This window comes from Lissotriton helveticus, chromosome 3_1 (assembly GCF_964261635.1).
Source record: "Lissotriton helveticus chromosome 3_1, aLisHel1.1, whole genome shotgun sequence".
Taxonomy (NCBI): domain Eukaryota; kingdom Metazoa; phylum Chordata; class Amphibia; order Caudata; family Salamandridae; genus Lissotriton; species Lissotriton helveticus.
This window is the reverse complement of record NC_136061.1, coordinates 306576528-306594064: the sequence shown is the minus strand read 5'-3', so window position 1 is coordinate 306594064 and position 17537 is coordinate 306576528. Positions and strand designations below refer to the sequence as shown.

General features: G+C 49.2%; 1 protein-coding gene across 6 annotated transcripts in view; it reads right to left on the bottom strand.

Annotated features, from left to right (window-relative positions):
* The window catches only part of TEX14 (testis expressed 14, intercellular bridge forming factor), a 2253432-nt gene that overhangs the window by 306113 nt on the left and 1929782 nt on the right, over window positions 1-17537 (bottom strand). For all 6 annotated transcript variants that reach the window (XM_078679858.1, XM_078679856.1, XM_078679860.1 and 3 more), the window contains one exon: window positions 13047-13166. In XM_078679858.1, the coding sequence (XP_078535984.1) occupies window positions 13047-13166 (120 nt within the window). The remainder of the gene's footprint in view (window positions 1-13046; window positions 13167-17537) is intronic.

Genomic DNA, 17537 nt, shown 5'->3' with positions numbered 1-17537 from the left:
CCACGTAGCCCGGACTTAGAGGCTGACTTGGTGGGCAACAGAGGCTGGGAGGCCCCTTCCTAGGCTGCGGCAGATAGTGGCGGTCCCTGCCACCGCCACTGAAGTTGAAGAAGAGTTTGGGGCGGGAGTGCACCTGATCCAGGGCAGGCAGTGTCCGGGTAGAGGTATGGCCCTGGAGCGGCCTACAGGCGGAGTACCCGAGATGGGTACCTAGAAAGATAAGACCTCAATCACACTGTTTACGACTGTGCAGCCTAAAAAGTAGGCCACAACTTTGTGAAGCTGGGGTAAAGGGTGCCGACCCCGGCTGTGACAGCCAGTAGCAGCAGCAGATGAAGCAAACACCGAGCAGACTGGATGTAAAATTGCTCCAGAGGCGACTAATCGCAACATAACAGAGAATGTCTGCAGCTGGAAACCCCAGTTTGGATCCTGTCGACAGAAGACAAACTGATAGGCAGGTCCTAATAAGGGAACTCCAGGAGCCTGATGTCGCAGGAAGCAGGGGAACAGGGCTGGTGTCTTCCACCACGTACAGGGCTGCCTACTTAGAGGAAGCACTCAGGTGCCCTAAGACTCCATCCTGATATGGGTATACAGAGTGGTGAAACCTGGTGCTAACATTACTAATACTCACAAAGAGACAATGCCTGGAGCAATGGAATAGGTGTGTCTGAGGAACACAAATAGGCTCTCATGTGGCTCGTTGGATCAAAAAAATGGTGAAAGAGAAGGGAAACAAAACTGGCCAAGCCAACAAGATTCTAAACTAAGCACACCCTCTCCCCCCAGATCAGGGAGCACAAGTGGCCACACCAGATGAAGGGGTCCCACAGACCAGAGACCAGATTACAGATGTGCTGGCGGTTATCGACTCCACGAGTGATGAAATGATACATAAAATAGACTCTGTTGCTATTGAAGTTAACTTCCTTCAGTGAAGTTTTAAACAGGGTAATCATCACTAGACAAATGGTGGAACCTCTACAGATGGAGCTTTATACCCCACAGGATAAAGTTATGGACCTCCAGAAACGTCTTGTACGACTGGATGACTGAGCAGAGGATGCTGAAAGAAGGCCATGCAGAAATAACCTCAGTTTTGCAGGATTTCCCGAAAAAGCGGAATGGGTGTCCACCAAATTATTTCTGGAAGATTGGCTTGTCACCACTCTGGCACCAAAAAAGCTCTCCAAGTTCTTCACGGTGGAGCAGGAGCACAGAGCACTTGTTCCTCCGCCCAGAACTGGTGCACCACGAGAGCCATTATTACCCGGCTCTTCAATTTCTGAGATCGGGATGCGATTCTGCAAATTACCCACACTCAAGGTCCGCTGCTCTTTGAGGGCTTCCATATATCAATCTACCCAGACTACATTCAACTGGTATAAGACCAACGGAGAACTTTCCTGAAGGTGAAGCGATGCATTAGAGACTTAAATCTTAAATACAGCCTCCTCTTCCCAGCCAAAGTGAGAGTCAAAAGTAAAGGGAAAGCGCTCTTTTTCTCTGCAGGAGAAGCCACTGACTAGTTGGATTCATGAGGCCCCCTGAGAACGTGTCTTGTGCCCTCAACGGAATCACCTTAACCGATGGGATCAGGCAGGCTGCCCCGGATAAAACAAAACCTTAAACAGGCCAACAATAGGGTTCGGACTCCTGGTCGGATCCGATTCTGCCCAGATGGAACACTGAAAGCCTTGGAGTCTGTCCCGGATTCAAGAGATCCGTCACCGACCAGCGCATGATCAGCTACCCAACTGATGACTTTGTTAATCAAGGATGGCAGACCATTGTTTGGAGGGAGGCAAACACGTTGAACTTAAGCTGGTGCCCCTCCATGAAAGTACTGCACATGTATATTACTGAGTAAGAACTATGGAGGCCTGGCAGACGCCTGTGGGATGAATATGCTGTACCCAGGTTATGAGTAGTTGGTGGGAGCCTACCCCCATTGGCAGGTACTAGGCTGGGGATCTAGAGGTTTGAACTTGCACCCCACTAGCGGGCCAGCTACTAATGTGAGGGTGGGTAGGGGGCTTCCACCTTGAATTGTTGGATTTCTAGATATTCTGAATTTGCAGAATTTTCTCAAGGGTCATGGGGCGACATCTACACACCCTTACGTGTTTAAAATTGTATGAGTGGCCCGAGGCAGCATGGCCGTGTTTGCTGCAACAAAGGTGATCTGTGTGCTTCATGGCAGCCACCATGACAAAACTGCTTACATGGAATGTCCGAGGTATAGAGGCCTTTGAAAAGAGTAGGATCAATCAATCAATACATTTGTAGAGCGCGCTATTCACCCGTGAGGGTCTCAAGGCGCTAAAGGGAGGGAGGGGTTCTGTCATTGCTCGAATAGCCAGATCTTGAGGTGCTTCCTGAAGGTGAGATGGTCCTGGGTCAGTCGAAGGTGCACAGGGAAGGAGTTCCATGTCTTTGCGGCCAGGTAGGAGAACGATCTTCCTCCAGCGGTGGTTCTGTGGGTCCGCGGCACAGTGGCGAGGGCGAGGCTGGCTGAGCGGAGCTGGCGGGGGGGGGTGTAGAACGAGAGGCGGTTGTTGAGGTATTCGGGTCCTTTGTCATGGAGCGCTTTGTGTGCATGGGTGAGGAGCCTGTACGTGATCCTCTTGTTGACGGGGAGCCAGTGCAGGTTTCTTAGGTGGGTGGATATGTGGCTGTGGCGGGGGATGTCGAGGATGAGTCGGGCAGAGGCGTTTTGTATGCACTGAAGTCATTTCTGGAGTTTGGCTGTGGTTCCTGCGTAAAGGGCGTTTCCGTAGTCCAGTCGGCTGGTGACGAGGGCCTGGGTGACGGTCCTTCTGGTTTCGGTGGGGATCCACCTGAAGATCTTTTGGAGCATGTGCAGGGTGTTGAAACAGGATGAAGAGACGGCTTTGACTTGCCTGATCATCGAGAGGGAGGAGTCCAGGATGAATCCCAGGTTACGTGCGTGGTCCGTGGGAGTAGGCGCAGAGCCCAGCGCTGTGGGCCACCAGGAGTCGTCCCAGGCGGAGGGGGATTGTCCCAGGATGAGGACCATTGTCTTGTCTGATTTCAGCTTCAGGCGACTGAGCTTCATCCATTCTGCGACGTCTTTCATTCCTTCCTGGAGGTTGGTTTTGGCGGTGGCTGGGTCCTTGGAGAGGGAGAGTATCAGTTGAGTGTCGTCGGCGTTGGAGATGATGTTGATGTTGTGTTTGCGTGCGATGGCGGCGAGGGGGCTCATGTAGATATTGAAGAGTGTTGGGCTGAGCGAGGAGCCCTGGGGTACGCCGCAGATGATCTCGGTGGCCGTTGAGCAGAAGGGAGGGAGGCGGACTCTCTGGGTTCTGTCGGAGAGAAAGGAGGTGATCCATTCCAGGGCCTTTCCTTGGACCCCAGTGTGGAAGAGGCGGGTTATTAGGGTGCGATTGCAAACGATGTCAAACGCTGCCGAGAGGTCTAGGAGAATGAGGACGGTTCTTTCTCCGTTCTCCATCATGGCCCTGATGTCATCGGTGGCTGCGATGAGAGCAGTTTCGGTGCTGTGGTTTGTTCGAAATCCGGACTGGGACGGGTCGAGCGAGTTGTTTGTCTTGAGGAACGCGGTCAGCTGTTTATTCACGGTCTTCTCGATGACTTTGGCCGGGAAGGGAAGAAGAGAGATGGGGCGGAAGTTCTTGAGGTCTTTGGGGTCCGCCGTGGGTTTCTTCAGTACGGCGTTGATCTCTGCGTGCTTTCAGCTCTCCGGGAAGGTGGCTGATGTGAAGGAGCTGTTTATGGCCTTCCGGAGGTGGGGTGCGATGATGCTGTCGGCTTTGTTGAAGATGTGATGGAGGCAAGGGTCAGAGGAGGAGCCGGAGTGGATGGTGTTCATGACGTGGGTGGTGTCTTCAGTACTGATGGGTGTCCATGTGCTGAGGGCGCTGGTAGGGGTCGTTGGTTCTGTGACTGGAGGCGGAGTCTGGGGTTCGAAGCTGTTGTGTATATCTGCGATCTTACGGTGGAAGAACGTGGCGAGGGAGTTGCAGAGGTCTTGTGACAGTGTGATGTTGTTGTTGCTGGCGCTGGAGTTTGAGAGCTCTTTGACGATGCTGAAGAGTTCCTTGCTGTTGTAAATGTAATGTAAATGTAAATGTGTGTATACTTGTAAAGCGCACTATCACCTGAAAGGTATGTTGGCGCTGTATACCGCTGTGGAACCCTTCCTGGCTTTCCCTGTGAGATGCCCCCTTACTGGGCACCTCCAAGGTGAGGCCAGGCATCCTAGCGCTTTCGGGGCCGTTGTGGAGATTAAGCAAGCTATTGCCCAGAGTTGCAGAGTGGGACCCATGATTAGAGTAGGCACCTAGGCGAGAATTATCGAGTCCGTGGACATTGAGCCCAAGACCCTGCCGCGTCGGGAATTGAACCCTGGTCCCGGGCCAGACCTCTGCCTCAGGGTCTAGCGCTCTAATCGGTGAGCCACACTTCTCCACTGTGGGTGTTCTTGTCTAGTCGCTCTTTGAACGATGTCCTTTTGGTGGTGAGGATCAGCTGGTGGTGTTCGCGGGTGGCGTTTTTGAGGGCTGTCATGTTTTCTGGACTCTGAACGTGGCGCCAGGTTTTTTCGAGGGTCTGGCAGAATTTCTTTGATTCTTTGAGGGCGTCTGTGAATCATGATGTTTTCCTGTTGTCGGTCTGGCCTGGGGGGTTGTTCAGTGGAGCGAGGTCGTCGGCGCAGTTGGTGATCCATTGTGCGAGGTTGTGGGCTGCGTTGTTTGTGTCAGCGGTGTCGGCTGGCGGGTTCTGGCTTAGTGATGAGATGAGCTGGTCTGTGGTGATTTTGCTCCAGCATATGCGGGGGATTTGTTGTGTGCGGTGGTGGGATGTGTTCTTTTTGAAGGTGAAGTGGATGCATCTGTGGTCGGTCCAGTGTAGTTCTGTGGAGTGGCTGAAGGAGACGTGGCTGCTGGCGGAGAAGATGGGGTCCAGCGTGTGGCCGGCTCGGTGGGTGGGTGTGTCCATCAGTTGCTTGAGTCCGAGGTTGGCCAGGTTGTCGAGCAGGGTGGTGGTGTTGTTGTAGTTTTTCTCTAGGTGGAAGTTCAGGTCCCCTAGGAGGATGTATTCTGGTGAGGCTAGGGCGTGCGGGCTGGTGAGGTCGGCGATGGTTTCGCTGAATTGTGTGCGCGGGCCCGGGGGTCTGTAGATGAGCGTTCCTCTCAGGGTGGTCTTGGGGTCGGTGTGTATTTGGAAGTGTAGGTGTTCGGCGGTGGAGAGTGTGTCTTTGGCGTTGGTCATGATGTTGATGGTGTTCTTGTAGATGATGGCGATTCCCCCTCCGGTTTTGTTGGTGTGGTCCTCCCGGGTGATCTTGTAGCCGTCTGGGTTGGCTATGGCGATGTCTGGGGCCAAGAACGTGTTCATCCAGGTCTCCGTGAGGAAGGCGAAGTCTGGTGTTGTTGAGTCAAGGAGGTCCCAGAGTTCGACGGCGTGCTTGTGGACGGAGCGGGTGTTGAGGAGGATGCACTTGAGGTGGTTGTCGTTGTTGCTTGGCGTGGCTGGCGGGGGGCAGAATCGGAGGCAGGGGAATTTAGGCTTGACAGGTGAAGGGTTCGTGGGTGCGTTTCGGGGTGGCTCGGTAGCAGGCGGACGGTCGTCCGGTGTTGAGTGCGCTGAGGGCGGCGGAGTCGTATTTCAGTTGGGTACCCTGGCTCCGGCGGGGGCCAGGGGATCTGGCGCTGGACGCAGTCCAGGCCCGGACGGGCGCAGACGGTCTTGCCTTTGGCGCGCCAGCGGCGCGGCCTCTGTGAGGTCTCCATATGAGGGGCAGAGGGAGGGAGGAGCAGCTCCTATGTCTCTGGAGGCAGAGAGTGTCTTTATCTAGTCCAAACCAGTTCTGATCAGTCCTGGAGCACTTTGTTCACAAGACTCCTTCTTTCCTTTGACAGTGTGGGCCAAGATCATCAAACGCACCACATGAGGTGGAGCCAGCATTGTGGAAGGCAGGCCCAGCCCTATTCAGGTCCCAAGTGCAACTCCTCCCACCCATCTACATGCAGATAGCTCTATTCAGCCCTGTGCTGACTCACCCTGTCTCCTGGAATCCCCCAGCCCCTGTCACTCAAACTCCAGACAAGGAATACACAACCTAGCAGAGGCAGGCTTGGGTAGTTAGGCAAAAACATACCTACTTTCTAAAAGTGGTATTTTCAAACACCGAATGTTAAAACCAACTTCACTAAAATATGTACTTTATCATTCTGAGTTCAGGCATACTAAACTCAGATTTCTACCTAGTTCCCTGAGTCAGTTAGGATTATAAGATGTTATAATCAAACTGCCTATTCTGGCCTATGGGGAACAGGTAGCCTTGCAATAGTGAAAAAGAGAATGGCTGTAATTCACTATTAGGACATGCCACACACACCAGGGCATATCCTACTTTTGGCCTACAATGCACCTTGCCCTTGGGCCTACCATAGGGATGGCTAATATGCAGAAAAGGGAAAGTTTAGGGACTGGCGAGTGGGTGCACTTGCCCAGTCAACATGGCAGTACCAGACTGCCGACAGGCTCTGCAATGGCAGACCTGAGACACACTTTACAGGCTGCTTTTGTAGGTGGCACAACCAGTGCTGCAAGCCCACCAGCAGAATTTGATTTACCAGCCCTGGGCACCCGCAGTGCACTGTGTTAGGATCTGACAGTAAATCAAATAAGCCAATCATGGAGTCACTAACCCATACATCAATTTACAACAGGGAGAGCATATGCTCTTTTGCACTGATCAGCAGTGGTTACGTGCACAGAGTCATAAAACCAACAAAAACAGGTTAGACAAAATACAGGAGGAAGGCAACAAGCTCAGGGATGACCCTCCAAAAAGGGCCAAGTCCAACACCGCTCAGATCACTCCCCTGTACTATTAGAGTTGGAAGGACATGAGGGGCCGATCCCAGATAGCCCTCTGGCGGCTAAGCGCGGAGGCCCTGACGAACCCTCTCTTTGTGGCCACGAACTTGGAACATTTATGGCGGTACTTGTAGGAAAATTGGGGGACGGCTTCAAGCTGTTTAATTGAATGGGAGGCCATGAAGGTGGTCATGAGAGAGATATGCATTAAAACATCCTACGGGGTTCGCCAACAATTGGAACGGGACGTAGCCACGCAGGAGGCAACTTTGGGTAGACTGCATTCGGAGATCCCCACAGCCCCATATAAGGTGCCAGAATGGTGTGCGGCCTAGGAGGCCCTATTGACGGACCTCGGCAGATTGGAAAAACACGTACACACGGCCTATCGACAAAGCCTTACTAGTGCGACTATCACCCGTAAGGCAGGAAACCCCTATTATCCCTATTCTACAGATACGAAAAAGCAAACTGCAAGTAGTTCTACACACAAAAGGCGATTTTGGAGGCGCTGGCAAATCATTTAGGGGCAGTATACACACATCGGACTTCCATCTGTCGGGAAGCAATCCTTGCCTTTCTGAACTCTTTGAAATGCCCCAACTGAAGCCCGAAAAAGATTGAGGTGCTGAATACCCCGATTACAAAAGAGGAATTGTTGCTAGTTATACGACGGCTCACACCTGCCAAAAACCCTGGCTCTGACGGACTCCCAGCGGAGTTCTATCAAGAGTTCGCTCCCTTATTAGTAGATAGATTGTTATAGGTCTACAATGAGGTCCTGTGGACTGAATCCCTACCACCCTCCATTCGAGAAGCGCTGGTTGCCATGCTACTTAAAAATGATACGGACCTGCTCCTACCCAATTACTATAGTCCAATGTTGCTACTGAATATTGATCTAAAAATACTCGGCTGGATTTTGGCGGATCGCCTTCTAACGAGAATGTCCCACCTTGTCCATTCGGACCAGGCAGGGTTCATACCAAGACGTAGTACCACTCAGAACATGCGCCGTTTGGCAGATGTTTGGCATGCTCCAGGCTTATTGGAAGATGACTACGAAAAAGCCATGCTGGATATCAAACAGGCATTCGTTTCTGTAGATTAGCAGTATATGACACAGATTCTCAGACGAATCAGGTTGGGAGATAGGTTCCTCCAATGGGTGCAACTGCTCTACACAGCTCCTACGGCCAGGATTAGGTTTGGGAGAATGGTGTCCAAATGGCTCACCCTCAGTTGCGGCACCCACCAGGGGTGCCCACTCTCCCGCTGCTTTTTGCAGTGGCTTTGGAGCCTTGGGCGGCAAGTCTACAAAGAGAAGTGGGGCCATGGGGGATTAAGCCAAGGGAGACTAACCATGTGGTTTCATTATATGCGGACAACACGTTGGTCTACCTATCGCACTCGGCTCCTTTGGTGTCTCTCCTCCTTACGGAACTGCAAAACTTTGGTGTACTTTTGAGGCTTCATATAAACCCTAGGAAGTGCAAGCTGAATCCCATTGGCAAATTAGCCAGAGTGCCATCTTCTGAACTGCTACAGGTGGAGTTACCATGGGTGGGTGAAGGAATGCGCTATTTAGGGATTTGACTGGCAACCACAGCCTCTACCTACTTGGATCTCAATATGGGGAGAGTGGTTGAACGACTACAGGTGTCCATACTTTTCTGGCGAGACCTGCCATTATCGCTAATGGGATGCATTGCAAAAGCAAAAATGATTATCCTACCTCACTACCATTATGCAATGCAACACTCGCTCTACATGATTCTGCAACACTACTTCCAGACATTAGATGGCCTTATGGCGGACCTCCTTTGGGGTAATAAGCGCAAAAGGGTACGTCTGACAACGCTACAAAGAACGTGGGCCGGGGTGGGCTAGAGGTTCCTTGTTTAGAATTGTATTACATGGCCTCCCAACTACAACATGCGTGCCCCTGATGGAGGGTGAATGGAAAAAAGTTCATGAGGGGGTGCAGAAGGTGAGCACCAACGCACAATTTAAACTCCTCCAGTGTAACATAGCTCACCAGGTATACCTCACCCCACGCATACTACGCATAATATACCTGACCCGCACAGACGAGTGCCCAAGATGTAATGAGCGTGCAGAGGATTTCCTTCACATGGTCTGTCCTCTCCATCATTGCTCTCCTATTGGGAGCAGGTACTCACGCGTCTTCAGGGGGCTACAGGATGGAGAATCCCTAGGGAGATTAGGCAGGTATTGCTGGGACTATTATCCACGCCAAAGCGCAAGGACCTAAGTAGACGGTTTGCTCTCCTAGAACTAGTCCAGGCTAAAAGACGCATTGTTATAGCAGGGTTGCCTCCCATAGCCCCACAACCCGAAGAATGGAGCAGGGATGTGTGCGAATGGGCAACTGCGGAATTAGTATGGATGACATTTGTACGAAAGGACATGGTCTTCTATGTTAGCAGAACTAAAAGAAGAACAGACCCCCAAGGTCTAAGGGACCACAGGTGAGGGGGCTTCCTCCCGGGAGGGAACAGGACGAGAATCCTTTTTTAGGCTCTATATATTGACCTAGGCACTCACATACAGTGTTACATTACTTCCCCGTAACTATCTAACATGACACCGAATGGAGGGGGAGGGATGGGAGTTTTAGGAGTTATATTCATATGTTGCTCGTTAGCAGAAGGATACAATGGACTATGTGGGCTGAGATACTGTCAACATGCAACGCTGTATAAAAGCACGGTTCATATGTTCTGATATAATGTTTGCATGACTCAAATGCAATAAAAAAAATTTTAACTTAAAAAAAAACTTTAATGTTGTTTATAGCATGTTTCCAGGCCCCGACCTGCCATATTCGCTCTCATAAGATGTCACCACTACACAAAGGCACCAGGGAGAACCTGGCAAGCACTGTTCCTTGAGAATGAATTTAGGCTCTCTGTTGGAACATTGCTTGCTCCACTCCATGGGCCTTATTTATGAAGGCCTTGCGCCGCCGGTGCGTCACTTTTAACATGGGAAAAAGTGACGCACCGGCGGCGCACGGCCTTCATAAATAAGGCCCCATGTTTCCAGTTCCCTCGTCTGAGATATGGTCACGTGTACTAATGTCTGTCTAGATCGTCTTGGTCTTCAGGGCTTATGTGAGACACATGTTGCTCCTTCAACTCTCTAACAATTTGTTGTGGCTTGGTACTTTCTATAGCAATCGCGAAAATTACTTGATGCCATTTAATGAGCAAATAAAACAACTGTGCAACAGATAAAAGAATTCAATGAACAAATGTACAAATTTCCTCCTGGTCGTTCCCTTATTATGTTTCCTATTGTAGACTCATATTATGAGGTATGTCTAGAGTTGGTGTAGATGAAGGAACTTTGGGCCTGATGTAGGTAATCTCATTTTACCGATTCCTATATACCGAATTTTACCGATTCAGTATTTAGGAATCGGTAAATATGATGTAGGTAAAAAATCTGTAAAATTTACAGATTTGGTAATATTCCTTATTACCGAATCGGTAATACCGATTCGGTAATAAGGAATGGGTTCCTATTCATTCCTATGGGCCTGGAGGCCCATAGGAATGAATGGGAAGCCATTCACTTTTACCGACTCGGTATTTACCGAATCGTTAAGAGCGGGAGCATATTCAAGGGTGGCAGGGTGTCACAATGACACACTGTTGCACCCCTGAATCGTGCATGTGTGCACATGTGGCGCACATGCATGCCCTAAGGGCATGTATGTCTGCCACATGGCACCTTGAAAAAAGCAAATTATTGCTTTTGTAAAGGTATCCTATATTTACCACCAACTTGTAGCTGGTGGTAAATAGCGAATCCTTAAAGCAAGAATGCACTCACTTAAGTGCTACCTTAATAGGTTTTAAGGATTCGGTAATTTACCAATTCCTTAAAATAAGCAATCAGTATTTTACAGAGTCCTTAAAATAAGGAATCGGTAAATTACCGAATCCTTAAAATATGGAATCAGTAAATTACCGAATCCTTATTTCCAGCCTCCTACATTATAAAGGGCTAAATAACGGTCGGTAACGGGAAATTCGCCGATTTTCAGCCGTTACCGACCGGTATTTAGCTACCTACATATGGCCCTTTGAATCCTACTTTGCTCTGGTATTGCTGCTTATTTTGTTATGTGGGCAATTGATGGTGTATTTACTCTTTAATATTAGTCCACATTGAATTACCTACCCCTCCCAAAGAATTTATTGTATTCTTAAGTTATTCCTAATACAGTTGGCCACACTTAGTATTTGTTGTAATGATATTATATATTACAGTAATGAAATGGTTGTTTGCTCTCACTAAAGTCAGCTTTGGCACTCTGCCAGAAAACATATGAATGCAAACAACAGAGAATACAAAGGGGTCCATTACGATGTCGGGCGGATTTCCTCCGCCAGGCTGTCGGTGGCCACCGCCAGCCTGGCGGAGGAAATCTGCCCGACATCTATTGCCTAATTCCCCCCCGCCATATTAGGGTGGCGGAGGGGACCGTGGCGGTGTGAAACACCGCCCGCCTGTTTTCCGCCCCGGTCGCCTTGCGGCCGGGGCGGAAAATGATTAATATGGAGGCGATGTCTGTTAGACACCGCCCGCCATATTACAATGGGCTTTTGCTGATGCTTTTCCGTGGCGGCAATGCCGCAACGGAAAGGCATGCGGAGACTCCCTGCGGGGGCCCCTTGCGGGCCCCCTGGGAGTCCGTGGCTAGGGGGGTGCACATGGGGGGTACCAATGGTACCCCCCGCATTTCTAAGTGCAACTTGCCAGGCACCACGCGGTGCCTGTCATGTCGCGCTTAGAAAGGCACAACTTGCACTTTTACCATTGCGGCGGGCGGAGATTTCTGCTCCGCCCGCCGCAATGGTACATATACAGCGGGCGCATCCTAATGCCCTGATCGGAACCCCCGCCCTTATGGCGGGCGGTCCCGGGATGATGGCGGGCGGACTAAGTCCACCTGTCATCATAATGACCCCCCAAGTGTGGATTTGGGTGTATACATTTAGCATTTTTGCAACATTAGTAAGAGGATGAAAACAGTAGTCTCTCTCTGAAATCGCCCTTCAGCGCTTCCATGATACAAATATTCCCTCATTACAGAGTATCATTCACAATACCAGCAGCACTCTCACAAGCACACTTGTGCTCCTCAAACCAACAGTCGCACAGTCAGAAGATCTCTCAAACCATGTATATACTAGCAGTCTCGCACGCACGACAACGCTATCTAACCCATCAGTGTAGGAGAAATACCCTACTGTCCAACTCAGCACAGACTGCTGTCAAACACTACTCTTAATATGGAAAATGATGCATACATCAATGAAAATGAAATATTGTCTCCATGAACAGATTTGCCTGCAGTGAACTCTACATTAACCTTGACTCAGAAATATGAAGTTAGACAGGCCCTGAGACCGAGGCCCGGGGTTTCCTGATTGATAGGTCACAGGTGGGATGGTGCATAGCTGATTGACTATTAATTTATGACTCTAAAGGCAGCAATCAACATTCTTCACCATATATGGTACACTGAAAACCTTTTATTACCTATTGTATTTTGTATATAAGAAGGACACAAATCCACTGTAAACGGAGACAGTCCTCAGATCAAGTGTAACTGTCCTCCACCAAACTGTTTAGTTAAACAAACGACTCTTGTCTTCTGTTTTTAACGCCATTCAACTTAGTGCAACACTACCAATAACTTACACCCCTCACAGACTAGTAGTCACACATGATCGGGGTTACTAACATCACTTTTCTTCCCCCCCCACTATCACCATTCTTACCACCACCACTTTCTTGTGTGTGTGAGAGAATTATGTATTTGATAGTGTAGTGAGTAGTTGTGTAATAGAAAGTGTGATGTGGACATGTGCTTCAGAGAAGTGTATGTGGGCCTCCAGTTAGATAAAAAAGGGGACAGACTTATTGGTTTTGCCAACTTTGCTAATGCTTGTTTTGATCTCGCACTGCTCTAAATTCAGTTGTGAGTCCCACTAACAGTACGAGTGATCTACCTCTGCACCTGTTGTTAAGAGGCACCCCACAAAGCCACACACATTTGTGACCATGCTGAGTTATGTTAAAAGACTTATTTATTTAGAAAAATCTCCTTTACACCAGTGTATTGTTCTTACCTCCAATTCTGGGTTCTCCGCACCTGAATAGCGTGCACTAAAATTGTGATTAGGGGTGAAAAATTCCTCTGATAAATCCAGCGAACAATCGTGTGAGGAATCAGACTCTGTGTCATGTTGCTGTTTAAAATAAAATGCATTATGTCAATTAGTTATTTTAGAACTCTCTCGCTGTATTAAAACTCTGATGCTTAAGTACTGACAACAAAAAAACAACAAATTGTGACATTTAATAATCATGTCCAGGAGCTTTCTTAAAAACACGTACATTTACTTTTTATAGTGGATACATTTTCCTCTATTTAGTGTTGAGAATTAAACACACTGAATAAGTAGGCATTGTGTCAAGACTGCAGACCATGATTGGTTCCAAACCAGTCGCCTGCTGCTAACCCTAGTGCCAATATCGGCCCCACTCACCAGCCCTCCCGCAGCAACATACATGTAGCATAAATAAGCAGACAAGACAACTTTTGGTGGAGAAAATTGCGGCAGGTTTATTAGCATACAAATATGCCAACATGGTGGGTTATCTTACAGGAAGATCCAAAGGCAAGCCCGCCCCTCGCGGCCTACCACCTGATGGGCCAAACTTGCATTGTGGCCTTAGCCAATCGGTGCTTAGCGGTTGTGGTGAGGGGATAGCCACTCCCACTTCCGGTGAACCATCAGTCCACCCTCTTGCTCACGCCCCCCCCTCTACGAGGGGCAGAGCGTTCAAGCGACCCCCGGTTGTACAGGTTTACAACCGCCCGTAGGACAGATGGGGCGCCGTCGCACCCCAGGGTCCACCGCACAGAATTCCTGGGGATATTAGGCCTCAGCACCCTTTGTACTCCTGAAGAGGGTACCCCTGAGTACCTTTCTGCCTCTGGATTGCCCTGTAACTCCGCCACAGCCCTGGGTGTGGCGACCGTCGCAGCCAGGGCCCCCCACCAAGGCCGGCATTCCTACTTACATCCTGCTATTCCTAGAGCCTCTCCCCTATCCAGTAAGAACCAGTCCATGCTTATACTGGGCAGATGTACCCCCTCGTTCTCAAAACACCATGTGAATTTGGAGTGTAGCACCCAAGTCTAATGAGGCCAAGCACCTCTGCCCAGTGAATTTACGCATAGCGCAGAACTTCCTGCGCGCAGGCTCCATCGCCTCCCCTACCAAGCTCCCTGCCACAGGAGCCTGGGGTGAATTACGACCACTGACGTTTACCTGTCCCCCCTGGATGCTAAGTTGAACCGTGTGGTCATTGTGGTCTTCTACTCTGGTTCATACTTTGCCACATGACCAGACAATTTCCTCGTTATTTTCAACTTATCCGTGGTGCACCTAGCAATGGTGTCACAACAGGTTTGAGGGAATAAGTGTATGGTGTCCGTCATTAGACACTGCACCATTTCGTGAAGTGCCAACCTACAGATGCCCGGACCCTGTTATCCACCTGTGACCCTAGATACTTACACCAGTAATGGTGTCGAAATACAAGATTGTGTGTCACATGTTTCGCTATAGTCCTTATTGGTGGATTCGCTGGGACCCATCTGTGTCCCTGCCAATGCTGTGACATGCACTTCAGTCCTATAATGCCCTAGCCCGTCCCTCAAAGACACCTTACAGCCTGATGCCCCCACTGATTTTGTGCGGGGTTTTGGGCCAAGCACCCCGTCTACGTTTCTAATATTTATCTCCCCTGCAGGTTCCAGCTAGTGTGAGTGACTATCCCTGTCCTGGCAAGGCAACAATGGCCCTTCCTCCCCTGTGGTGACTCTCCTGCCATGGGATATGTGACATAAGCACGGGTGTCCTTGTGTACTTGCCATTTAAAAGGGGGAAAGCACATGGTCGCAACATTTGTCTCTATTTGGGCAGTCGGACCGCCAAAACAATCCTTTTACAATCATAGTAGCTAAAATGCTCTGACCCCATGTTCCCCTCGGGTTATTGCACTGCAATCCACAACTTTTCTGGCACCTACCACCACTGCCTAGCTCCCTGGATCTAGCGCAGGTGATAATGTCTGTCTTGGATGGTCTTGAGAATCCATCTCTTGGTGCATGCTTACAACCCTAATGTAATCACATTAGATGTACAAGCCCACTGCCTGGCCGCAGGCTTAGCAAACCCCGCGGAACTCGCCTGCCTGTGCCAGCCGACCAAGCTACTTCCCTAGCATCCCATCCCTTTAACACAAGGTCTACCCTTTTAGGCATGTCCCAATACGTATAAGGCTAGTTTGAGACCTCCTTAGACGACATCCCTTCTAGTACACAGTGTAGAGTAACTATTCATAATTGTCTCTTTACAAATCGCCCCGTTAGGGCATTTGTTGGACCCAAGGCAGCTTCTAACACGCACCCTATACCAAAGTATATATCATGATATGCTAATTAGGGACACTGTTCCTTCCTCACTACTTACTTCCCGGCATGTACTACTGCCTAAGATCTCCACCCTTAGTACCAGGATAACCACTAATTAAAATACTGTCTTCAGGTAGAAAGGTTACTAGTGCACTTCGCCAAGGTCCCTCCATTGCGTGTGAACCCCTGCTGTTGCGTGTTAGCTTGCTGTTATTGGCTGCCCACATCTGGGCTCTAAAAGTCACCGGTAAAACTAATCGCAGGCCCTCCTGCTAAGACACCACCCTAGATGGCCATAACGTGCCAATATGTGTCCAAAGTATACTGAGCAACAGAAATTGAAACAACCCTTAAATCCAAAGGCACTAGTCACCCTTGATCTAGACATGCTCAGTGCTAGTTGTAGTGGTCCCCTCTAAAAGCCACATAGCGGTCAACTGTCAGAGGTGCCAGTGGAGATGATTGAGGGACGGTGCCGCGCACCAGGAAACCATCCCCCCCTGACACATTGAACACAGGGGAACTAAAGATATAAAAACCGTGTTTGGTTTCTTGCAACAATTATTCTGGGCAACCGAAATTAAACAAACCTTAAATCCAAAGAGATTAACGAATAAAGGCTTTGTTGTATCAGCCAGACAAACAGTGGAGTCATAGCCGAAAGGACCAAGAGTGGCCAACTGTCAGGGGCACCAGTGGAGAGAAATGAGGGACGGTGCCGTGCACCAGGAAAAACCACCCTGTCAGATTGAGCACTGGTGAACTTACTGCTGGAAGTAGCAGTGGCGGGGCATAGCCACACTTCCGGAAGTCCAGACTTGACTTTCTCACCTTGTGGGGTTAAACCAGTTTCAAATTTGACAAGAGCGTAACCCGCAACTAACTAGACGGGTAGAAAATGTAGTGCCCCTCCCCCTTGTGCGAAACAGGTGGGGTGCCATGACAGAAAATTATTTAAACAGTGTTTGGTTTTAGCAAATTGATCTGGGCAACAGAAATTACAAAAACCGTTAAATCAATGGGATTAATATATAAAGGCCTTGTTGTATCAGCCCGCCCAGCAGTGGAGTCATAGCCGAATGGACCAATGTGGGCCAGATTGGAGGAGGTATATGAGAGGCTGCTGCAGGCCCCCAGGTGTGTGCAATTTGCTGCTGCCTCACCATAATGGCAGTGGCCGTGAGTCTAAGGCAATGGTGATGCTGTAATACAAATTAAGTTAGTGTGGGCAAAGTTATATCAGTTGGTTCTAAGATCCAGCACCTGTGTACTGATAGATCCTGAGCAGCATGGCGAATACCAACCATGTTGCAGTCTGCCCAAGAGTTTAAAAAGGTATCAAAATAGACGACCCTTTCAGCACAGGTTGCTGCTGTGGCCAATTCTGAGGCTTTGCTTATGGGTCACAATTTTTTGTGTGTCAGAGGATATTTTGGCACAGCAGATGAAAGGGATTTAACAATAGCTGATGACAACAACTCTGCTAGCTGCACTTAGTAACAAAATACACTCCCACGAGCCCTAGTAAAGTGGATACCTTCAGGGTCTGCTAGTATCATATTCTTGAATGTTGCCAGTTGTATATATGTAATTAACCACTAGTACATATGTCAAAAGTACTCTAGCACCTCATCTTATCGTACAATAAGCTTGCCCCCTTTATTACCAAACTCTGCCGGCCCTAAAATCGTTGAAACGTCACGCTTTATTACACTGAAATTAGTGACATGTCCCGAATGGCTATCTGAAACCTCGGCAGATATGCAAGGTTATTGTCACTGCAACTCCCAGTACACTGGTTATCCTGCTATCGTTGTGAGGCTTCCGGGCCAAAATTGAACTATCCAGTAGGCTGAACTACTGTTTCAACATTGGAACACGGCAGCAGCTCCTCAAGTATTGTACCTACATCTGTGACACTCGCCAAATTTCCAATTGAAAGCCTGAATTGGTCTAAGCGATACTATGGATGTTGCGTGGGCCCAGCAAATCTATCCCAGCAAAACAAAATAGTCTTCTCAGCAATCGCCCACGTGATTGAAAACTTAGATTGCTCTGAAAGTAAAAGCATAAACGTCATCCATGTCCTCACAAAGTTAATCCATATCAGTAGACCAGGGATGACTTTCTACCT